The sequence below is a fragment of the Trichechus manatus genome, unplaced genomic scaffold, assembly GCF_000243295.1.
Source record: "Trichechus manatus latirostris isolate Lorelei unplaced genomic scaffold, TriManLat1.0 scaffold00058, whole genome shotgun sequence".
NCBI lineage: Eukaryota > Metazoa > Chordata > Mammalia > Sirenia > Trichechidae > Trichechus > Trichechus manatus.
The window spans coordinates 14165478-14192264 of NW_004443994.1; the positions used below are offsets into that span (position 1 = coordinate 14165478).

General features: G+C 35.4%; 1 protein-coding gene across 1 annotated transcript in view; it reads right to left on the minus strand.

Moving 5' to 3' along the window:
* Positions 1-26787, minus strand: part of DPYD (dihydropyrimidine dehydrogenase) — a 926643-nt gene that overhangs the window by 515115 nt on the left and 384741 nt on the right. The window contains exons 9-10 of the mRNA XM_023733350.1: positions 5671-5778; positions 3405-3574 (exon numbers count right to left, since the gene is read on the minus strand). Of these exons, the coding sequence (XP_023589118.1) occupies positions 3405-3574; positions 5671-5778 (278 nt within the window). The remainder of the gene's footprint in view (positions 1-3404; positions 3575-5670; positions 5779-26787) is intronic.

Sequence of the window (26787 nt, forward strand, 5' to 3'; positions counted from 1 at the left end):
AGAAAACATTCATTCCACAATTATTTGCTGAACACTATATGTGGCATCCATTGTGCTAGGCAGGGAGAAGACAACTGTGACCAAGAGAGATGACTATGGCCCTTGCTCTCATACAGCACACATTTAAGTAGATTCAACATCAATATAAAAACATTAGGTTTCTTGTAAGTTAATAATAAAGAAATACCCAAACACTGATTCTTCTAGTTTTAATTAAGCCCCAGATCCACTGGAGTTATGCTAAGCTCTACCATAGGCATGTGACCTGTTGCCCATGGACCCAGGGCTTTCTCTGAACACTCCGGTAACCAAGGTTAAGCCAATTGAGCTCTGGCCTTCTGATTTAGCTATGCCTAAACTCTGATTCTTGCCTTCCCATAATCCAGTTACACTGCCAAGAGTTTAGTCTTTCAATTAGCCTCTGACTAGTCTCCCTGCCTGATGGTGCAACATTAAGCACTCAGCTGCTAACTAAGAGGTTGGTGGTTTAATTCCATCTGGTGGATCCATGGGAGAAAGACCAGTAGATCTGCTTCTTATGGGACAAGGAAACCTTATGGGACATTTCTACTCTCGCATGGGGTCGCTATGAGTCAAAATCGATGGTACCTAACAACAGTAGCAACAACAATCTCCCTGTTTCTGACCCTACATCCCTATAGTCTATTCTCAACAGAGTGGCCCTTCTAAAATTTATGTCAGAACTTCTTGTTTTTCTGATGAATATACTCCAGTGGTTTCCCCTTCCACTCAGAGTAAAAGCCAAAGGTTTATGAAGGCCACCCATTGCCCTTTCTTAACTCTGGTCCAGCCACACTGACTTTTTGTCTATTACTAGAAGACCAAAACCCTTTCCTTAATCACAGGTGAATGTATTTGCCTTATGCTAAAATATTTTTCTTAGATGGCTACTTTCCCTCAATTTCTTCACCTCTGTGCTTAAAATAGTCTCATCAGAGAGGCCTTCTTTGCTCCCTCTTCCACGACATTGCTCCATAAACTCCTTATACTCCTTTATTATTTTTTCTCCATAGCACTAATTACCCTTCAATATACTATTTTTGTGATGATTTATTTATTTGTTTCTTGGGTGTCTTCCCTCACTAGGGTCAAGTTCCATGAGGGTATGAATTTCAATATGATTTGTTCACTGACTGCTATATATAAATTACCTAGAAAATGCCTGGTAGCACATAATAGGTGCTCAATAAATTTAGGTTGGTTAAAATAAACTTCCTCACAACTGAATAATAAGCAACATCATGATAAATAGAGAAAATATTCAAGTTGTCAAGAATTTCATTTTACTTGGATCCACAATCAACGCCCATGGAAGCAGTAGTTAAGAAATCAAACAATGTACTGCATTGGGAAAATCTTCTGCAAAAGACCTCTTAAAATGTTAAAAAGCAAAGATGTCACTCTGAGGACTAAGGTGACTTGACCTAAGCCATGGCATTTTCAATCACCTCATATGCATGCAAAAGCTGGACAATGAATAAGGAAGATCAAAGAAGAATTGATGCCTTTGAATTATTGTGCTGGTGAAGAATACTGAATATACCGTGGACTGCCAGAAGAACAAATAAATCTGTCTTGGAAGAAGTACAGCCAGAATGCTCCTTGGAAGCGAGGATGGCGAGACTTTGTCTCGTGTACTTTGGACAAGTTATCGGAAGGGACCGGTCCCTGGAGAGGGACATTATGCTTGGTAAAGTAAAAGGTCAGTGAAGAAGAGAAAGACCCTCAACAAGATGGATTGACACAGTGGCTGCAACAATGGGCTCAAACATGGGAACAATTGTAAGGATGGCGCAGGACTGGGCACTGATTGGTTTTGTTGTACATAAATAAATATATATATGAATGTCTATCTCTAGCCTCTCAAATAATTATCTAGTCTCATTTATGTGTGTGTTCTGCCTACAACAGAAGAAACAGTCATCATATGTTTCTAGTTATCCTTGGTAATGCTTATGTAATGTGACTATAATATAAAGTGTGAGGTAAATTGATACTGCCACACAGGGGTCCCCTTCCAACTTCAAAGTATCAGACTTTTATCCAGAAAACTTCTCAGACTTTGGAGACAGAAGAACAAGATTTAAAATATTTAGTTCAAAGCATATTTTTCAAGTACTTCTTATTTCCCTGGCCCTGTACTATGCAAGTGGATACAAAGATGAGTAAAATACAGCTCCGGTCCTCTTTTCTGAAGCTACTATCTTAGACAAGTCGCTTAACTCCACAATGGTTGTTTCCTTTTTATGTGTAATATGACTTGATTGCAATAATTGATGTCTGAGACAGCTCTCCAGGAAAAAAGAAAAAAAAAAGCTCCCATGGTTATAAGACATCTCTACTTTGGATTTTTTTTGCGGGGGGAGGTGGGAAGTAAGAGAGTAGATTGGATGAAGAAAAGCCGAGAAAATAAAGTTAACATTTTGAAAGCTAGTGATGAACTAGCAGTGACTCTGATTTTTTAGTGAGATTAATCTGTAATGTGGTTAATATTCATGTGACAAATTACCTACTGACTACAGAGTTATAATTCCTGCCTAGTAGAGAGATTCCAAATACGTTCAGGCATTCTAAAGCAACATCAAATTCATGATACTGATTTAGCTAAAATGAGTAATTTATCTTTCTATAGAAATGTTTGGTTTTTCTTCTCAGAATTAATATCCTTTGTAAGGCTTTATCTTTCTCTAATAGTATTACAATTTGAGGAGTCCTTGGTACATGTAGCCCAGTTGATGCTTCACACAGGACTAGTCACTGGCCACTTATAAGAATAAAATAATTTTAAATCTGATGTCATTTTTAGAAAGTTAACTAATTATTAGTTCTGAACAGTGCTTACACTGGAACTCTTCTTAAAAAGTACAAAGCAATCTCCTCATACTATTTGCCTCACAACAGCAGATAAATTGACTGTAAGTACGACCAAAGTGTATATCTTTGAATGCAGATTGTAAACAGGACTTATGCAAAATTCTGAATGTCTCTAACTACCAAGTTCCCCTAATCTCCAGACATTTTGAGAACAGTGACTATTGTTCAGGATATAGAACACTTAGTGCATTACAATGCTACTAGTTGAATAGAATACATTTCAAGGATACTAACACTGAGAACAAAAAGTACCTCTATATTGACAAAGATAAATTTCTCATTTTATTCAAATCATTATTTTAATATATTTGTATGTATATATATATATACACATATATATTTTACTTTAAATGCCTAAATTAGATAAAACTATCATGAAATTTTTTAACTTGCATTTGCAAATTTCAAGAACATTCTAATAATTTAAACTAGGGAACCATAGATTAATAGTCTCATCTCTTAAAATCTTCTGCATTACAACTCTGTATTTTCTGATGGTTCCATTTTACCTCCTCTGGGACAGCTCTTATATTAACAAAGCCTTTTCTGAAGACGATGAACACGCGCCGGGCTCCACAACGTAAAGCGGATGTTGCACAGTCAAAGGCAGTGTCTCCGGCTCCGAGTACAATCACGGCTCCCTGTATCGATGGCAATGGAGAGTGACAGGTGCACATTCCTGAACAATGAAAGGAAAACCCCATTTTCAAGTAGAGAAACCATTTCTGCATGACAGCTCAAAAGATACTTGTACTCAAAGCAGTGTAAAATTGTATCTTGCAGTTTTCGAGGATGGAGTGTCACTATCAAATTATTCTGCTTCATTGAAAGACAGTTTTATTCCCATTTTAAAAATATGCTCATATATGTAATTTTATAGTCAGTACCTTTAGCAGCATTGCCTCCTTTTTTCCTTCTAGAAGGATCGTTACAACACATTCTAAAGAGTTGAGGTCATAACAAACTATAATCAATCAATGAGAACTCTCTTTGTTAACGTTGTGATATGTATTTTTAACTTAGCATCATTAAATTTCTGTGTGTCTGAAGAAAAAATGATCCTTATCATATGGGTTAATGATTCACAGTAATTCATTCAATACTTCATTTACACGTTATCTTATAAGATTTCTAATATGTAGCTCTATGTATGTACTATATACTATATAGTTATATGCTATATATAACTACAAATTCTAATATGTAGTTATATGACTACATATTATAATATGTAGTTATGTATAGTATAGCAAACTTTGGAAAATTTAAATATTGAATAATTAATTGAATATAACTGAAGAATACAACTGAATATAACTGAAGAATTTTTGAGAATTATTTTCTTCTAATAGTTAAAATAAAACTTTCACCATGTCACTGGTTTTCCTGGGTTTTGTTTGCAAAATTCAGTAATAAAAGAAATATGACTTTCTGAGTGTCCACTTCTCAAGGCACTTGTATAAAGATTTGATACCCATATGATAAGCCTTACTGAAAAAAAAAAGGTGTTCTCTATATACTAGATAGTGTTCTATCATCAAATTAAATAAAAGTGCTGATAAGATAAATTACTATAATTTTTGAAATGGTACCATGGATTGAATAAACCTATAATCTCCATAAATGTAATCATTTTGGTTGGAAGAACTTGTACTGGGGATTATACAATTGCCACTCTGTAATTCTACAAACTGTGACCCTCAGTAGCAAGCATCCAGTTTTCCTGGAAGGAGGGAGGTAGAGATGGTACACATCTTCAGCTTTAAACTTCTGCAGAATGATCTAATACAAAAAGTTTCTTAAAATTTGGGGAGAAAACTGTATGCCACAGATTTTACACGTATAATTAGATGTTGGAATATCAGGCTTCTTTAGAAATATATCTTTAAAGGATTTAGATCATCACGTTTCTGAAAAAACAGTACAGCTTCTTCATCACAAAGATCATGACTTTGACCAAGCCATACCATGGTACAGGCTTAGCTCCAAGTTGTTCTTGTTTGCGTGCATGAGGTAATTCTACTCAGACTTCATACCAAGGTGTTTTGCTTTACATTCATAAAATTACAATCAGTTAGAGAACTTGAATATTTCTGCCTTCATGGACATAAATCAATTAAGATATATTATGTTTGTCCTATACGTTCTGATGCATGCCACAACATGGATGAACCTTGAAAATACTATGCTCAGTGAGTAAGTCAATCACAAGAAGATGGATATTGTATAATTTCACTAATACGAAACATTTAGGCAAATGTATACGCATCAGAGTTTAACAGTGGTTACCAGGCAGAAGGGGAGGCGAAAGAGAGAAATCTTTATTCAGCTAGCATCGAGTTTCCGTTTATGAGGATGGCAATGGATGCTGGTGATGGTTTCACACTAAATGAAAACTTGAATTGGCAAATGTTGTTACCTATGTTTTTACAACAATTTAAAAAAAGAAGAAGAAAAAAAAGTTCTCAAATGGTAGCTCCTACCATTTCTCTTAAGAATATCTTCTAAAGTTTGTTATGGGCTCTCTTACACTGAAGTAATTTTTAATGATGCAGTTTATATCTGCATATAATACAGTGAAAAAATTATGATGATGTTGGATTATAAGAATGACTCTGGCAATACGTCATCTGTGGATTTTTTTACTTTCCTTGGGTGTTATTCAAAGAATCAATCTGACATCTGAACAACATCCTACTGAGCTTGTATTCAATATAATTTATAATACATGCAACAATAGCAGTGCCATTAAGAATAAAAGATAATATATTATACCTGGTTTACTGCCTTTAGCTACAAGTGGCAAAAAGTCTTTAGATGTGTAAAATCCCTGGTCCTGTGTCAGGCCTTCAAAGATGCGGTCTTTATTTGGTTCTGGCAGACCTAAGTAATAAAATGTTTATAAAATTTATCATTAGTAGGAAGAGGAATTTATCATACTAGATATTAAAACAAAGTAGAAATCTGTAATCATTAAAATAAACCTTTGACAGAAAAAAAAACTATAGGCAAATTAACAGAAAAAAAAAAAAAAAACCCACAATGTAACAGAGAATACCTTTAATATGTGACCAAGTACACATCACAAATCACATATGTATGCATACATGTATATATACAGAAACATATATATGTATCTAATACACACAAATTGAATATATTATTTCTTCATATCATAGATAAAAAGTGTCAGGCAATTCATGTTATAAAAACCATAAAAAAAAAAAGAAAATGTGGATGTATATCCAATTCCTGAAAGTGAAAGATCATTCTAAGGAAAAACAAAAATGTGGGAGAAAAACTCAAAGAAAAATCAATGTCATATTTTACCAAAAAAACTCAGCTACTTCTCTCATTTCAAAATTATTATAGAAAGTATATGATTAACCAGAAAAAAATATTTTTAAATAAAATTACTATGTAAAGAAGTTTCTAAAATATCAATGAGCATACTAGCAATAAGAAACATACACAAAAATAATGAAAGTTGAGAGAAAAAAACACCATCTTAACTCCATTTGTAATTAAAGAATGGCAAATTGAAACAAAGAGATATGATTCCCCTATATTAAAACAAAAACTGCAATAAATAAATAAGTAAATAAATAAAATAGGCAGAATACCTAAATGCTCACAGAATGATTAAATGAGTCCTACTTAAAAAAAAATAAAAATAAAACAGAATATAGCCATTAAAACCAGTATTTGAAAATTTTGGTGTCAGACCATAGTCAAAAACAAAACAAGCAAACAAAAAAACCCATAGTGTTAAATGAACTAGCAAGATACAAAACAGTTTGTATAGTATGACTCAAATTTTGTATAAAAATATATAAACTATACAATCTGAGCAGTGATTATATCTGGGGTTGTGGAAATATGGATATTCTATTTTTTTTATTATTATTTTCCAAATTTTCTACAACACACATGCATTCCTATACAATTAGGAAAGAAATACAAAATTTTGAAAAGAAAATGAACAGCGGATTAATATTTTTTCCCAAATTAAAAATAGAGCAAATATCATAGTAACCACCTCACCATAGGAAAGTAGAGAAATAATTCATCTCAATTCTATAAACACAGGTGGAAATGTATAGTTTAATTTTATTTACTCTTCAAAACTCATTTTCCAATGAGTCATTCTAGAGAGGTGTCAGCTTGTTTTATAGTTAAATGAAGAGCAATGGGTAGCTGCTAGTGGACAAATAAATAATAAATGTGGCTCAAGGATGACTTTTGTCATGTGAGACAAGGTAGACGCCACGCCTGAGCTCAAAGCTGAAGATGCTTGTAGGTTGAGTGTGTAACCAGCAACAAACCCCCGCTGTCTCTTCATATTACACTAAATATTTTTCTTCCCCATCCAGCAGCCCTCCATTCTCTCCTCCAAAGGAATTTACTCTTTGCTTAAGATCTTTAATTTTTTTTAATTATCCTAATTATTTAAAGAGGTTAGGCAAGTCACTCAAGTAGCCTTACCTTGGTTTCTCTATAAATTAAATCGGCATAAGACTGTATGTTCATTTTTTGACATACAGGAATATTCTTAGGTATATTGGAAACATGGAAACCATCACATAAATGTGTGGTTATCTATGTAAAACATTTAGAAAGCCAGGGGGCAGTGGAGAAAGGGAATTACATGAAAATAGATGAATGTATACTCTAAAATCTAATGTCAAAATGTTTTCCCTTGAAATCTATTAAGGGATGATTGCAATTTTACCTACACTTGGTTAGTCAAACCAATATATGCATATGCTACATATCTAGATTTAAATATAGACTCTAGTATCCCCTCTCATATTACTATATGATAAAGATAGCTTATGTTGTACAGCTATTCATTTTCTTGCTTAAAATGACCACAAACAATCTGAAGTGCTATGCAATTTCAAGGTGATATAATAAGCAAAAATCTGTAAGGCAGATCAAAAACAAGGCACAGAGAATGTAAAAGGTGGATAAAAGTGCCACAGGTACTTGCAATATTCTAAAATCCTACCTTTACTAACTCCTAATCTGGGTTTTGTCACTATTTGCCCTACTAAGGCAGAGAGAATGCTTTACGTATATAATTATTTTCTATAAACTCACCACTAAAATAACTATTATGTAAAGAAGTGCAAAAGGAGCCTTGGTGCACAGTGGTAAAATGCTTGGTTGCTAACTGAAAGGTCGGTGGCTAGAACCCACTAGCTGCTCCATGGGAGAAAGATGCGGCAGCCTGCTTCTCTAAAAATTACAGCCTTGGAAAACTTATGGGGCAGTTCTCCTCTGTCCTATAGAGTCGCTGTGAGTCAGAATCGACTTAATGGCCCCGGGTTTAAAGACGTGCAAAGTACTATTACTAACACACACACCATACCCACAGAGATTTTCTCAAGAAAAATGATTCGGTAAAATTTAATTTTCATTTTTTCACTTGGAGCAAGACACTGACAAGGTCAACTGAGTTCCTTGTGCTTTCACCCACTTTGCACTTATCTCTAGTCAATTTAACAGTCACTGGGTCAGATTCTCCCTGTACATGTTTGAGAGGGCGCTGGTTAGATGATCTGACCTATGGATGTTAGTTTAAAGAGAGGAAAAATGAGCCAGAGCTTGGATTATGGCTTGCATAATGCATACAGCCCACATAGCCACACCCCAATTCACATACACATTTAGAGTTTCAAGGTCTGAGCCCACAGAGTCCTTCTGCTCCACACAAGTAACAGGTTACCCCTTGTGCCCTAGTGCACTGCATCAGAAGCTTTCCTACGGACCCTTCAGTACTCTGGTCCAGCTGTACTCTATTCTCTGCTAACTATGATGCTGTGTGGTACTTAAAAGCAGTAACTTTGTTACCAGACAGACTTTAGTATGAGCCCTTCCTCTTCTAATGACCAGCTCTGTGATCTTGTGTAAGTTTCTGTGATGGTTATCTTTGTGTGTCTACTTTGGCTAGGCTACCAAAACCAAAAAACAAACCCGCTGCCATCGAGTCGATTTCAACTCATAGTGACCCTATAGGACAGAGCAGAACTGCCCCATGAGTTTTCCAAGGAGCGACTGGTAGATTCAAACTGCCAACCTTTTGGTTAGCAGCCAAGTTCTTAACCACGGCACCACAAGGGCCCCGAAGTGGCTATGGCACCTACTTATTCAATCACCAATCTGGGTGTTACTATAAAGCTATTTTGTAGATGTGGCTGTAAAGCAGTGAGTAATCCTCATCCAATCAGTTGAAAGATCTTAAGAGTAAAACTGACGTTTCCTGGAGGAGGAAGAAATTCTGCCTCAAGACTGCCACATCAGCTCCTGCCTGAGAGTTTCCAGCCTGCTAGCCTGCCCTACTAATTTCAAACATGCTAGTGCCCACAGTCATATAAGCAAATCCCTAAAATAAATAAACATATCTCTCTCACTCCCTCTTCCTCTCCCTCCATCTCTTTCTATTTATATATATCTTATCCTACTGATTCCGTTCCCTTAATCCCCCTGACCTTCCACTATTTCACTGATAAAGTAGGGATAATAATTACACTTTCTTCATAGGTGTGAGGTTTAAAAGAGATTTTTTTATATACATACATACATACACAGCATTGAGACCTGGCACATAATAAATGCTCAATAAACATTAGCTATTACTATTAAGATAGGTTTATGTATCCTGTAGTTTATCAAACTTAACAGCCTAAGGCAAGGAAAAAATAAAGCTTAAATCAAAGTAAAGTATTAAACCTTAGTAAATTTAAACAAAGTGCTACAAAAAATAAAAATGAGGCAACTTTAAGTGAAATATAAAAGATAATGAAACTTGCAAATACCCATCTATCAAAGAAAGATTTCCCTGAGAGTAGGTGGCATATTAATAAATAAAGTATGTGTCTATACCAGGATGATTTCAAAATGACACTGAAATGATTTTTTAATTCACCTTTCAGTGAGACGAAGAAAGTTTATGAATAAAGAGAAATTGGCAAAGATTTGACAAATAAAACAGCCCAGTGTAGCATATGTATAGTGTTCTTTATCTCTCTAAAAGTCCACATACTTTGTTTGTTACTCTAGATAAAATTACTGGGTTTTTTTTTTTTTTTTTTTGCATTTCAAAATTTATTTATCAAAGGAAAATCTCCTTAACAGCTATTGAAAATGGTAATTTTCCAAGTTCTCCGAAATGAAAATAAGTTTTACAAGTCTGCTTATATTGCAGAAAATTTGTTAGTACTTATCAATTATTCATAATATTACAGGCACTATTCTAATTACACGGCATGTCAGTAGGTGATTAGTACATACTAACTCATTTAATTCTTACAACAATCGTATGAGACAAGTTATGTTATTACGATCCCCATTTTAGACGAGAGGAAACTGAGACATATAGAGATTAAGTAACTTTGCTGAAGCTCACAGAACAATTAAGTGGCACTGCCAATTTCTAACCTGGACAGTCTGCCTATAGAGTCTGTGGTTTTAACTTCGAAACGCTGCTTTTTTTCATGTATATGGTTATAATTAAGCCTTGCTATAATGTGATGTTATTTAACAAGTGCTATCTAAATTAAGGGGCCCTGCTGGTGTGATGGTTAAGCATTTGGCTGTTAAACAAAAGGTGGGAAGTTCAAAACCACCAGCCGCTCCTTGGAAACCTCATGGGGCAGTTCTACTCTCTCATATAGGGTCGCTATGAGTTGGAATCGACTCGAAGGCAACAAGTTTGGTCTTCTTGGTTTATCTAAATTAATCATTCAACATATGTGTATCAAATTTTACTGTAGAGATATAGATGTGTGTATAGCACAGAATGTGTCTGCGGTAAGGTTTCAATCTAGCGGTAAAGAGTGACCCCATATCCTTGGTGGCTGGTTCTCTAGGCTGCATCTTTGTTTTGTGATTCTTTTCTCTAGTACAATTTCTTTCTGAAATGTTTTCCTTCTTAAGTGCATTCCTCTTGGGTATCTGCTGGTTATTTTTCAATATTTGAAATTCTTTGAAATATGTATTCCTGCTTTGTTTTCCAAGCACCTCCCTCTGGAACAACTATACAATAAATAGCAGCAATATCTATAGCAAACTCTTTCCTTGTGCTTATATTAAGTTGTGCACAACTGCAAATAACATTAAGAAGATAATAAATAGTCTGTTAGATGTTATCATCTAGTAGGTAACATAAGAGGAATAAGCTTTTAAGGCTGAGTCTCCATAGCTATGAGAAGATATATTTATGAATTACTCATATTCTACAATTTCTGTCTGGGTTACTTCACTGGATCACTTATTCCGTGTTAATTGGACTGAGCAATCATTTGTGTGGCACCTTTTGTTCTCGAAGGCATCTGCTTGAACGGCAGCTAAGCTGTCACGGGAAAGACAGACAGCAGCCACACCTGTCATTGAAGGAGCCTCAGAAATCCCACACAAGTGGAGAGAACAGCACAGAACACTATGGACCTGCCTCAGGTACCTGGCAAAAGGGAGTGGCTTACAGAAAAGGGCAATGCTCTAGTATGCTGACCTCTCTCTACGGAAAGATCAATTCTTATTTCCCATGTATGTTTTCTTTTAGAAAGAAGATTGTAACAGACAAATACAACACTACTGGTCGTATTCTGGGCTTGGTGTCACTACTCTTAGCTTTACTGACGGAGAAAACATGTAGCTGATAGCAAATATCCTAAGTTTTTCACTTTTCAAAGTACTTTTGTATCTGAAATTTCACTTTCTTCCCAAGGAAGAAAGTGTGATGTGTTACCTTAGTCCCCATTTTCTAACCCTGATTTGGGGAATGATGCTGCTTTAACAAGAGGATTAAAATGTATAGATTGAATATGAATTCATTAAACAAGCTCCCACTGAAGGGCATCGGGCTCTCTGACTTCTGTCCTTGGTTTTAAGAAAAGTAGTCTAACAAATGTTTTTTTATTTACTTTTGTTCATTAAATCTTTTTAAAGTATCTTGACACCAGTTTACTTATTTCTGCCATTATTTGTCAACAGAGTACATTGGATAAGAGTGAAGCCTCTGAAGTCAGACTTTGCACATTAAAATGCTAGTTCTAGCACTTACTAGATATTAGGACCTTCGGCAAGTAAATTAGTCTTTCTGTCCAGCAATCCCAGCCCCGGTACCTGTGGAGTTGATCCTGTTTGGAAATAGGGTTTTTACTTTTTTTATGTTAATAAGGTCATACCAGTGTAGGCTGGATTTTACACCTGATCACTTGTGAGTTATAAAAGACCAGAATAGACAGACACACACAAGCGAAGGACAGACTTCATGTGACGATTATCTACAAGCCAACCAACACCAGGGAAACAAGGAATGCCTGGGGCTACTGACAAGGAAGGAATTGACACAGGAGAGACCCCGATTTGGACTTTTAGCCTCCAGAAGTGTAAGAAAATAAATTTCTGTTCTTTCAAGCTACCCACTGTTTTCTGTTATGGCAGTACAAGGTAATTAAGACAGCATATGAAGCTGTTTGCATAGATGCTAAATAAATGTTCCTTTTTATTTACATTCTCTCCTTAAAAGTCTTTGTTTGATTTAATACAATGATATATTTATGTAGATATAAATTGAATACTCATCTAATCCATGATATGCATAATTAATTTTATCGCACAGTTGTCAGTGATAGTCAGATGGGTATCACAGTCTATGAAAGGCAGCATCTTTAGTTAGAATGAAAGGTTGTGGCAGGACGAGGGTATTCTTCCAACCCCATTCACTCTACAGACTACCATGGACTCAAACCACAGGTGCTTCAAGACCAGGAATGTAACAAGATTAAGACCCAGAGGCACCTCAGAAGAAAGGCCTGGTGATCTACTTTTGAAAATCAGTCGTGGAAAATCCTATGCAGCATAGTTTTACTCTGACACACATGGGGTTTCCATGAGTTGGAGTCAACTCAACAGCAACTGGTGTTTTTTTAATGATTAATCGAAATTGGAACAATGAGTAACCCTGTGCCTCAGAGAACACTAACAGGAGTCTGGAGAACTGGGTTCAAGCCTCATTGTTTCCACTTTCTGGCTGTACTTGGATACAACTGCTTAGTACTATAGTTCGCCAATTCCTTGATTTTTACAATGAAGATAATCCTGTCTGCTGTACAGGGTTTTTCTGAAAATTAGATAGAAAAGTATATATGAATGCACACTGGTAAAGGTAAAATGATTTCAAATGTAAATCAGGATTACTATCTTGGGTAAAGTATAAAAACTATGGATTGTAAAAACTCACATGATAAAGAAATTCATAGCAAACAAAAGATATTGCAAACTAATCCAAAGAAGCCATTTAGATGGCTATATATATGATGTGTGAATGTATGTATATAATAAATTGATCTGTTTATTTGTACATGTATATAGGTATTAGAAAAGTGAAATTATTTATATATTAAGCTCAAGCAGTTGAGATTACAATACGGAAAGAAAATATTCCTTTCAAGGGACTAAGTATCCCACAATTCCATAACGGTCTATAAATTTTTTTCTCTGTCACTTAAAGATCATTTATATTACTCAAAGGATTTATAACTTACTTCCAAGAGACAACAGTGTCAGATGGCTTATCATTCTATGATCTATACATTGATTAGAAAGAGAACAGATCAACGATGCCCTATTGTGATTCTTGATAAAAACTCTTCCCATCTTCTTCCCCACTTCCTACTGTATATGTGTTTAGTTCCGAGCGCTCAGACTGAATCCAAAAAGAATGAAGTGATTCAATATAACACATATGCAATTAGATCACCATGCATCACAATAGTATTCATTTCATTGATTTTTCAAATCCCCATTAAACATCTGTTTGGTATAACTGCTGTCTAGTCTCTTTCTCAGTGTGACCACACACATTAATTGTGTGTAGCATGTAATTGCTTAGAGCATAACAAGATGAAGCTATTTTTTTAAATTTTATGAATGGTGTCACCATCTCAAATCCTAATCTTTCCCATCACACAAGGTATCCATCTGTACATAAACAATGTGTAACAATGATGGAAGCCAGAACCAAGTGCAGTACTGAGCACTTCTATTATTTTGAAAATCTGATAGATGTTTTTTTAAATTTATAAAACGATATAATTTTAAAAGCACTGGAAAAGAAAATAAATAACAAAAGATGATACTTCCTACATAGTTGAAGTTGCACATGTATTTCAGCTAACTTTTATGATTTCATGTAGCATGTATGTACCAATTCTGTCACACCACTAAGATCAGTTCACGTAACTTCATATTAGGACCTACTACCATACTCCAATTTAGAGTATCTCCAAGTGAGAAATAAACATAATAATAAAGCAATGTATGATTTAGAAAATAATATTTGGTATCATTATTCCCTGACACTGAGCGTGGAGAAATATGACCCAGCTGGAGCTGGGCCTTCATGGACTCACAAAGACACATCACCTGGACCCTGAGGTATAAAGACAATAGCTAAAATAATCTTGGAAAGCATCTTTTAAGGAACCTTTCAAATAAAGCCAATCAAACAGAACACAAAAGACTTTCTACTCTTTTTCTATTAGCATTTAGTGAATAGAAATTTGTTGGACCAATGAAGACTCTCCTGACTGTCCTTACTGAAACCTGTACCAGTGATTGCTAAGAAAGACAATTCAAAACGTAGGAACACAGTTTCTAGTGAATCTGAAAAGGCTAAGCTTTCAACGGTTTTGCCCGTTTGTAACATTAATACATACTGATGATTCTGTAATGGTCTTCGGACTCGGGCAGACACAGCTCTGGCAGCATGGTTGTCCACTTCCTACTTTTGCCTTTTTAAATATATGCCGAATAAAACTTTCTTTTTGCTTTACTAAACTTTGTGATGTTTTTCCCCTACAACATGTATTAACAAGTGCAAACACATGGAATAAACTGAATCTGAGTGGTTAAAACACTTCTAGAGGCTTTTTTAAGTAACAGAATATTCATAATTTTTATATAATAAAATGAGAATATGGCTCACTACGCATTTTTGGTCTCATGATTTTTACTTTCTACGTGTACACGGAAAATACAAACAGATTTTATCTTGATTAACAAAATAATGCCCCCAAGCTCAAAGATGAATAAAGTATCCATCGATGTATTTCACTCTCTTGGCAAATAATTTCTACACTTAGATCCATCTCATCTTTTGTCTTTTCCATATAAAGAGACATACAAAAGAACAAAAGTAACAAAATCTTTGGACAAAAGAAAGATAAAATATTTGTTCTGCATACTTTTTCAATATTCTCATTTTCTTATAGCTAGCAGAAGTTATTTTAATAACTAAAAGTCATTTTTAATATAAACATATGGTTTAGTTTTAAAATATCTTTTCTAGAAAAGACATATTAATACAATTTCATATTTCTCAAAAATTTTACCTACCCCTTTGATTTTTGGTATTAGTTATTAAAATGTGCTTTGTCTCTTGAGCCTTGTTATCTTCTTTATTTCTCTTTCTCCTCTCTTCTCCTTTTCTCTTCCTCAGTTGGCTTTTGTTATAAAACAATTTCCTTATATTTTAATCCCCACGTTGTGAAGTAAGGGTAAGCATAAAGCTCTAACAATATGCCTCAGGCAAGGGTTTGTTTTCTGTTTTTTTTTTCTTTTTCCTTTCTTCTTCTTCTTAATGATTGGAATTCTTCGCTGGTGTTAGAAAATTACTATTTAGGACTATGTAAGCATACTATATCCCGAAGTAAAGAAATCATTAATAATAAAATACTAGAAAGGAACAGTTATATTACAAAATAAATCTACCAGCCTTACAAAGAAAACAAATTTGCAACAGCCACCTGCTGTGGGGATGAGGCAGTAATCTCAACAGCAGGAAATAAAAGGGAAGAGAGGAGAAAAATACAAAAGCACAGACATTAAAAAAGTAATTAAAACACTTATCTCCATCGACATACATGAGGAAAAAAACCCTCAGCCAACCACCTAAAAACATACTCTATTGAACTGCTCGGCAGGAAGCAACATTAAAGCTGCCACCATAAACACCCATTCTGTAGAGGGAGAAGTCCCCTTTAAAAATGTAATCTCAAAAGTGTTACTAATGTGTTAATCACCAGTAAATGTACCACACATTCATTGCACTGAATTAGTTACTTTTGAGAAGGTTTTTTTTTTTCTTCTTGTGTATTCCCACATTTTTTTTTAATTCAAATAAATTCTTAAATACAGTCACCAGTAAGCTCGTTATTTCTAATTATCGTGAATTTTAGAAGAATGTTGTGAGACTAGAGTGCTCTGTACATCAAAAACTTTATGCAATGATTTTTAACATAGCATACATTTAGATAATGCATTTAAACTGTATCCTTCAAAGCCAAACTCATCTTTCCTGTAGTATTGGAATAAAAGAGGTTGAACACAGCACAAGAGTTAGGGTCGTGTATTCAAACTGAAATGAAAGCTAACAATCATTTTAAATTACCTAAGTATGCTCTGGCCTTCAGAGCTCTGCCGAGTGAAACAATGCAAGCCTGAGGAAGCAAGTGGTAGGCTTTAAAATAAAGACCATACATCAGATGCTCTTGGTGACTTTCTCAGCTTATGGAATTTGTTTTTTTACATCTATGTGACTCTTCCCAGGCTTGACTGTGAAATAATGGAGAGCTGTTATCAGAAGGGACTAGTCCCTGGAGAAGGACATCATGCTTGGTAAAGTAAAGCGTCAGGGAGAAAGAGGAAGACCCTCAGTGAGATGGATTGACACACTGGCTGCAACAATGGGCTCAAACATAGCAGTGACTATGAGGGTGGCACGGGACTGGGCAGTGTTTTGTTGTTGTACAAGGGTCACTATGAGTCAGAACTGACTCAACAGCACCTAACAGCAACACTTGATTCAAAATTAGAAGACCTCTAATGGAGTCATGATTCTGTTACCTATTAGCTGTAAGTCCTAGCCCAGGTCATTAAACTTTAAGCCTCAGTTTCCTCATTTTTTAAACGAGAAGAGTTGAAAAACTATATTTCCTTGTAGAACTGAAAGGTAGACAAGCAGGATAATGTAGCTCTATACTGTCAAAATGACTTAATTTTATGAATTGAAAATATAATTTTCAAGAATAAATAGATATTGGTCACACTACTACATAATTATTTTATAGTAATAGTCACAACTCTGTGCCATTCATTTTAATTTTGCATTTCATCTAATACTTGGATCAATTTCTGTGCAAAGTATTTTGCCTTGCTCTAAATCATTACCGTAATTTTATAAATTTGCCAAGAAAATACTTATTTCAACTGATATTTGCAAAAGACATGTAAAATGTAAGAAAAATATTATATTATTACGATGCTCCAATATGCATAGAAAGTATTTAGCGTTACTAATGTGTTGCTAGTAAGACTTGAAGTGAGTACTCTTCTAGGAATTTGGAAAATTCCACAAGATAATCACTTTCCAAAGAACATTCCTAAAGATAGATATGGTCAAGAATTTCAGAAACACTTGGTTTGATCTCCTTGTATCTTAGTTTGTTCAACCAAACAATAGATTTTCTAGAAACTGAGCTCCAAACTTGCCTAATTTTTTCTGGAGAAATCAACACTACCCAAAATTTTATTGTGCATGTGTGCAGAGGGTCCATAACTTTCATTGCATTCTGTAAGGAGCCTGTGACACAAAAATGGTTAAAGAACCACAATTGCTGATGCTAAGGTTAAACTGGAGCCCTGGTTGCACAGTGGTTAAGAGCTTGGCTGTTAACCAAAAGGTCGACAGTTCAAATCCACGACCTGCTCCTTGGAAACCCTATGGGGCAGTTCTATGCTGTCCTATAGAGTCCCTATGAGTTGGAATCAACTTGACTGTACCTAACAACAACAAATTATATCGTACGATATACCAAAATACCATTTCAAGTGGATAGAGTGTAGTCATAAATGCCAAAATGCAATGTAGTTATCCAAAGCTGCCAAACACTGCATATCATAAATGAATATCAGTTTATGCAAGAATTTCTAAGTATGTTAGGCCTGGTGTACTGGGGAAAGCAAAGGTTTTTGACATCAGACATAACTACATTACTATTACTACTCCAGTACATATTGGTTATACAATCTTGCATAATCACAGTTATTTAAATTGTAGTCTCAATTTGCTCATCTATAGAACCTGTCTTGCAGTGAAATTAATTGAGATAATTAATTGAGATAATATATCTCAATAATACAATAATTGCTTAGTACAGTGCCTAGCATATGGTAAGTGCTAATAAACCAATTCTGCTTTTATGTACTTCAAACTTAAAATCCTATGATTAGCATACTTGTGCCTTCCTTGGTATTTAATATAAAACACAGTAACAACAAAAACTACAGCTACATTTTTAAACTTAGTGTCAGCTGAAATTTCCTTAAATGATGGTAATGAATGATATAAAACTTAGGAGGTATGCAGTATAGTCATTACATAGTAGTCCAAAAAAATTTTGTTACATAAAAAAAGAAACAAACAAACAAATCATAATCTATTATGTTCAAATTCTGGATTTGGATACCAGTTTTGTTTTGTTTTTTTAAGAATTGTAATTAAGACCAGTTGGAAATAGAAAGTTTCCATGCTTTATATATTTATCCATTTATTCATTAAATATATATTTAGTGCCTACTGTATGCTAGACATAATATTAGATCCTGGGGATACAAGGACGAACAGTTTCCAGTCTAGCGGGGGAGAAGGACATGTAATCAGAAATCTAGAATACAGCAAGGTAAGTGCTATGATAGAGGGATGTAGAGGTTGTTATAGGAGTACTTACAAAGGGCACTTTGTCTGGATCGGATACAATGATACTTTCAAGTTGAGCCTTGGAAGATGAATATTTTCCAAAAAGAAGAATGACTAGCATGTATAAAGGTGTGAAAGGTAAGAGTTCAATCTGACAGAAGTAGAGTGTGGTCATGGGAGTGGATTAGAGAAGAGGTAGACTAGCAAAATTTGAAACTTGACAGGCAGAACCAGAACATGAAGGGCCATGCAAGTCACACCAAGGAGCTTGGATTTTACACTAAGGACACAATGCAGGAAAATTACATAATCAGTTTATATTTTAGCAAGAACAAATTGGTAGTGGTGGGTAGAACTGATTTGAAGGACTAAAGTGTGCCTGACCCAAGCCATGGTATTTTCAATCACCTCATACGTAAGCATGTGAAAGCAGGACCATGAATATGGAAGACTGAAGAAGAATCCATGAGTTTGAATTATGGTGTTGGCGAAGAATACCGAATATACCAAGGACTGCCAGAAAAACAAACAAGTTTGTCTTGGAAGTATGGCTAGAATGCTCCTTAAAAGCGAGGATGGTGAGACTTCATCTCACGTACTTTGGACATGTTATCAAGAGGAACCAGTCCCTGGAGAAGGACATCATGCTTGGTAAAGTAGAGGGTCAGCAAAAGACAGGAAGACTTTCAACAACATGGATTCCCACAGTGGCTGCAACAATGGGCTCAAGCATAGCAACAATTGTGAGGATGGTGCAGGACAGAGCAGTGTTTCGTTCTGTTGTACATGGGATGGCCATGAGTCAGAGCCTATTTGAAGGCACCTGAAAACAACAAAGACTGAAAGGAGGTAGATGAAAAAAGAAGATGCTGCAAAAATCCAGATAAGAAAGGAAAAGTTAACCAATACTTCTCAAACTGGGTTACAAGTAACATGGCATTGCAGGGGATGTCCAGTCTCAGTATAAACACAGCTTACTTTCCTGGTGCAACAATGACACTCAAAAATAAGTAATTTAAAATATGTTTATATTAAGGAAAATACAGATATATTGAGGAATGAAATGTAAACTTTGAATGAAATTTTAATATTTCAAAGACACTTTGCACATGGTATTTAAACTATGCCTTCAGATTACCTAGAGGTATGTTTTCTCTCTGTTCTCCTACTAGAGTAACTTTAATGGAAATAACTAGAGCTCCCACTAAGGTATGACAGTTGGGATGCAGAAAATTAAAAACATATCCTTGAAATATTTTGGAGTTAAATACATAGGATTTGGTATATCGTAGTTGTAGGGAATAGAGGGAAAGGCAGGGTCAAAGCTGAGTCTCAGGTTTCTATTGTGGTTGGGTATATCAATAGTGATGCACCTGATCACGGTCCAGTAGAGAGGAAGGCGAGCAAATTCTAGGAGAATGATGTTTTATCTTGGACATATTTAATGGGGTATATGGTACATCCAAGAGAGGTGTCCTGTAGGTAGTAAACAGGTAGAAATACAACTCTCTGGAGCTTGTGAGAGAAATGTGATCTGGACAAACAGGTTTGGAAATTATCAGCAAAGAGACGATACTTCAAGTTGTATATGTTCATGAGATAATGCATGGAGAGTGCAAACAGTAAATGGAAAACAAGGCCAAGGGTGGAGAATGAGGAGGGATCAGAGAGTTAGGAGGAGATGCAGAGAGAGTGGTATGTTGGAAGCCAAGAGAAGCAAGGTATAATTTCAAACTCCCTTGTCTGCAGAAGAAAATTAGAGGCAAAATTAAAATGAATTATCCAGTGTATAAAAATATACAAACCACAAGAAACAGGTGTTTAAAAGAGTACTTTCAATCTTAGAACTCATCTTTCTTGATTTTTAAGCACAGTACAAGGCCAGTGATCTACAATTAATGTTAAAAATAATTTAACCAAATGGAGATTTATTGAGAATATAAAAGAATAAACAACAAATACATGTATTACAATTACGAGAAGCAATTTAAATGGAGTAAATCAGAAGGGAAAAAGGGATAAACCATATACCGATACCCACACTGGGTATTCTCAGGGTAATGCTAGAAAGATTTTGCCAGAGCGAGAATATGTCACATGCCTTCTCAGGAACTAGTATAAATGAAGAATATATTCACACTAGAGTGCTTTCTTAAGAAGTATGAATTAGTCAATAATGGCAATTCCATATTAATTAAATTCTGAGTGGATCATACAAGATAGTGGATCATACAAGTGATCATACAAGTGGATCATACAAGATATAACTTGTATAATATTTGTTTGATTAAAAACCACCTTTAGAAGGACTTCTTTTACACTCTTAATAAAATACTCCAAAACTGAAGCTTTGAATAAGGAAGGTGTTGTTCCCCTCTAATGGGTTCGGAAATCCCACAAAAGGACACACTCATATGTGTGGTTCATCCTGCAAAATTTTTTTTTACCTCTGATAGTAAAACCAGATAAAGAATCCTAGAAGGGAGCACTGATGGAGACAGAAATGTATGGCCAAGACAGCGACACCTAAGTTTGCTCTCAGTTCCCTCATCTAATAGCTGTGTGACGTGCAGCAAATTAGCCAGTCTCTCTGGGTCTTAAGTTTCTTCACCTGTAAAATGTAAACTTTTAAACACCCCCTGTCGGAACTGTTTTGATGGCTCTGTGAATTATGAAACACTATATAGACATACCAGAATGCTCCTTAGAAGCAAAGATGGCAAGACTTTGACTTGCTTACTTTGGAAAGACCAATTTCTAGAAAAGGACATCATGGTTGGTAGAAGGTTAGTGAGAATGAAAGAAACCCTCAGTGAGATGGATTGAGACAATAGAAGAAACAATGGAGTCAAGCATACCAACGATCATGAAGATGGCACAGGACCAGGCAACATTTTGTTCTTTTATACATAAGGTTGCCATGAGCCAACACAATGGCAACTAACAACAACATACAAACATAAGAAATTATATCAAAAATAGTTAAAACTATAATTGGAGCATACTGCATGCACAAACTGTTCAGTCTTCCATTTTCGTACTTCTAGGTGAAGAAATTATAGCAATGGTGGATGATGGATTAATCAAGGAAATCAAGTTGAAATTCTGTGTTGCTCTTTGGAAATTATTTAAGTTCCCTAAACGCTATGGAAACCCTGGCAGTGTAGTGGTTAAGAGCTCGGCTGCTAGCCAAAAGGTCAGCAGTTCGAAGCCACCAGGCTCTCCTTGGAAACCGTATGGGGCAGTTCCACTCTGTCTTATAGGGTCTCTATGAGTCGGAATAGACTTGATGGCAATTTTTTTTTTTTAAACAGATTTTAAATGCTATACAATATATGGAAATTCACAAACTATATTCAAAAGAACTTGAGCCACTCTAACCATAGTGTATAGAACATACATATCGACAGTATTAATAAAAATCCCATATTTTTTAAAACAACGTAAAATAATCAGTTGTATCCCAAATGCCTTTTAGTTTAATTAACTGAGCATGTAGTAATTTTTTTTTTTTTTTTCAGTTTTTGAATACGTTATTTCTACTCTGATATATAGTTTTAGGACTATTTCTTCTAATCGTAAATAATTTCATGTTTTGAAAAAAAGTCATATTCTAATGTTAAATGATTTGAGTTCTGCTTCTTAGAGCATGGTGCAGATAAGGCCAATATCAGCAATTTAATCCAAAAGACCAAAACCAAACCAGTTGCTGTTGAGTCAGTTCTGACTTTTGGCAACCCCACGTGTTTCTCTTTGCTCCATAGGGTTTTTAATGGCTGTGACATTTTGGAAACAGATTGCCAGGCCTCTGGCTGGATTCGAACCACCTCCCTTTCAGTTAGTAGCCTAGTGCTTAGCCATTTGCGCCACCCAGGGACTAACTGGTTTTAAATTACCTCTCCACAATCCAGACTCTTTTGCAGCCTTAATTTGGTGTCTTGCCCATATATTTTATAGACTATAGAGAGTAATGTAGTTCAGGAGATCTCACCACCAACTGTGTTAAATACAGTCTCGACCTGTATCAGTGATATAATATATAAAATATAATCAATATTTTAAAAGTTTACATTAATACAGTGTTTTATCACTTTAAAATATTCCTTGTACATCTGAACCCTCAGCAACTCTAAGGGCTAAACATCATTATGACCATTTATAGATCAGCAAACTGAGGTTCAGAACAATAAAAGAAGTTTCTAAAATCTCATAGCTAGCAAGTGGCAAAGGCAAATTTAATCCAGTTACAACTAAACGCAGTGTTTCTTCCACCATTCCATAAAATCTATTTTAGGGCAGTAGATAGTCTTTATTACTAGTTAAAAAAGAGTCTTAACCTAGTCTTTGAGAATTTAGCATACAATGATCTGTGGTGCCTTAAATTTTCTGAATGCTAATATATCAGTTTTATTCACAAGAAAGAAAAAAGCCTGCTGTAAAGATTAGCAGGTAATTATTCACATATCATCCCACCTACGCTACATTTTCAAATGATTTTAGGTAAACCATGCCTACTTAAATTTAAATGTCTTGTACAAAGATCTTCTAAGCACTATTCATTTGTTTAAAGCACAGCTCCACAATGACAAACCTATCATCAATTCATTTTGATGAAAGCGTAATAATTAAAGCGTTACTTTCCCTCTTACACTGCGAGTCATTTGACCTATGTTAAATCAACTATCAAATTTTCATTCATTATTTCTACATGAAGGATTGTGCCAGCTCAAAAAAGTATAAATCTTCATTTGTCAAATTTAAACTATACCTGTCCCAGTTGCTACCAGAGCTCATAGCTCTTATCCCTTAAAAACAGCAAAATATTGTCAAGTCACACAATCTCCCCACAGCCTCAGATGACCCCTGGAATCAATAATATTTGTAACTTGTTATAAGTGCACGGTTAAGAAGAACAGAAGGCAAGCGCGGTCCTCGTTAACCACATTGAGCTGTGATACTAGAGCCGACTCCCTTGTGTGGTCTGTGATCAATTTTAATCTCCTGACCAAGAATAAAAGAATGCAGACTCCTGATTCTGGATTCATCTTGAAAGGAGATTATAGATTTGTATGTTTGCAATGGGAATGAAAGCTTTAATTCAACTGGCCTTCCAGGAAAGAATACATCTGAACTATCATTCCTCCTCATTACCCTCACTGTTTCCAGGATCCTCTGTTGACAGAACTAAATACTGTAAAATGCACACACAATGGGTTAAAAGCAAAGTTGTCTTTGTGGACAGATGATCAAGTGACTACAGAAAAACACACTCCACACTGGTTTGCTCTATTGGCACACAATTTAAGGTAGCATCAATTTTTATGTCTTATATCTCTTTATAAAGATTACAATTATTTTGCCAAACTTCATCATGTGAATATTTTTACTTTTAAGCCATTAAAGAATGCATTAATTACTAAAATCATGATTCGGTGTTTCTAAACTGCATACATCTAGATACACTGGTGTAATTTTTTAGCTTTAAAATGCAAATTGTTTTGATATGAGAAAGAAAAAAGACATTACCAGTTCAAATACTAGTTTTATATGTCTGTCAATTACCATACCTATATTTATATCTATATATACACATACATACATATGATGACATATTTATACAAAAGGGCATATTCTCTTATTTTTCTATAAAGATATAAAATGTTTCATTGTTAAAATCATTACTAAGTATCGTGTTCTAAAGGTTTACTGAGTCAATCTATGCGATTTAGGAATTCAAAAATTCTATATTTCTATTAAATAGTTTTCTCAATACAGCAGGCAAAATTTCCAGTTTCACATTATCACTACCATCATTGCAGCAAGCATCTTTTGAGCATTCATATTGCATCGTGTACTACTGTACAGGTGACAGACAAAAAATAGAGACTGTGGTGAAGGGCATGGGCCCCAGGGCCATGGCTTGAGTTGGTTCCTGACTCTGTTACCTTCCAGCTGTATAATCTTGAGCAAGTTACTCAATTGTCATTTACCGCAGGTTCCTGATCTGTAAAATGTACATAAGATCACTAATAGCACCTAACTCATTACAATTTTGATGACATTAAATGAGATGATACAGGCAAACCTGGAAGTGTTTGTGATACTTAGTGGGCACTATATACATGTCAGCTGTAGTCAAATGCATTCCAGTTCATTCATTCACTCATTCAGAAACATTAGGTTCTCTTTATGTTGCAAGGACCTTGAGGAAACAAAAATGAGTAGCAGAACACTCTTAGCAATCTGACCTTGACAAGTTGTCTGACTTCTGGGAATCAGCCTTCTCATCTGCAAGATTAGGATACTAATATTAATCTTGGAGGACTGCCATGAGGATCAAACGAAATTCATTATGTAAAGAGCCTATCATAACACCAGTTACATATGCTGGACAGTCAATAAATGTTTACTGAATTTAGGAATAAAGAACCGGATGGATGGATAAATGGATGGATGCACAGATGGACAGATAGATATATGTTATATCTGGGGTCAGAGAAGAATTAAAGATGAGTCAGCTAGGTAGCAGCTCAGAGGACAAATTTATAAGTAAAAGTAAAATGTTCCTGGACTAAAAAAATGGAAATATGGTAACAAGTCACACGTTTTTATATGCATTCCTGACAAAAAGTAAATTTGTCCTGTTTCCTCCAATACAGAATTAGTGTTCTGTGAAAACATAAAGAATGAATATACAGGAGCTGATCTAGCTGTGCTCATTAACCGTATAACAGGTTCACAGTGCAAAAAGCTTGAATTTGGCAGTGGCAGTCAACTGATATTCTAACACCAGTAAGGCAGGGTCAGGTGCTGTTTATCAGGCAGGGATGATTTATTTTATCATTCAATATTAAAACCCTTCATTAGCCCTTGAAAAATTAATTGATTTCTAAAGTCTCTGAAAAGAAAACAAGAACTACATAGAAGTGGGAGTCATGTTGTCTTTTTTATTTTAAGAACAACGACTCTGCCTCAGCCAACAGACCTGAATTAGTAATAGAATCTGTTTCTTTTTGCATGTACACTCAAAGCTGATCAATTTTCATGAGCTGTGCTATGATGGTGATACTATAAGCTTTTCCATTGTTTACCATAGGTAATGCAATGCTATTTCTACCAGTATAATTAGAAAGAAACTAGAAGTGTGCGAGCATCTTAAACGGTAAAGAAATTGGTGAATATCTGACCTACTCAAGTGGTAAGAAGAAAGATAAGTGTAACTGCAGCGTGCCCAAGTAGAAGATACCGAGACCCAAGCGGAGTAACATGAGATTTAGAGTCCAGACCTGGCACAGGCTGACAAGAGGGCGGGAAAAGGGAGAGAGACCGGAATTCAGCGCAAAACAAACCAGTCACCCCTGCACATTGACTGGTTCAGGGAAGTTTCTATTGAACTAAGAACATCTCTTCTGGGTATCTTAAAAGTACTATGCTAGCTGAGAAAAAATTTTCTATACATTTCAAATAACCAACTTACACATAAACTTTGAGAGGCCCAACTCATATGTTAAGCTGTGGAAATATTGTGCGTGTGTGTGTGTGTGTGTGTGTGTGTGTGTATACATATGCATAAAATGTATGCATAAACACATATTCACATCTACAGACACATAAGCAAGATCTATGTGTGTTGTGGGTGTGTGTGTATATGTTTTAAAAGTATTTGCTCATAATATAAATAGCCTAGTGTCATGGATAGAATTATGCCCCCCAAAAAATTTGTGTATCAGTTTGGCTGGGCCATGATTCCTGGTATTGAGTGATTTTCCTATATGTTGTAAATCCTGCCTCTATGATGTTAATGAGGGAGGATGGGTGGTAGTTGTGTTAGTAAAGCAGGACTCAATCTACAAGATTGGATTGTGTCCTGAGGCAATCTCTTGCGATATAAAAGAGAGAAGTGAGCAGGGAGATAGGGGGACCTCATACTACCAAGAAAGCAGTGCCAGGAGCAGAGCGTGTCCTTTGGACCCGGGGTTCCTGCGTGGAGCAGCCCCTAGTCTGGGGGAACATTGATGAGAAGGCCGACAGAGAGAGGAAGCCTTCCCCTGGAGCTGATGCCCTGAATTTGGACTTTTAGCCTACTTTACTGTGAAGAAATAAACTTCTCTTTGTTAAAGCCATCC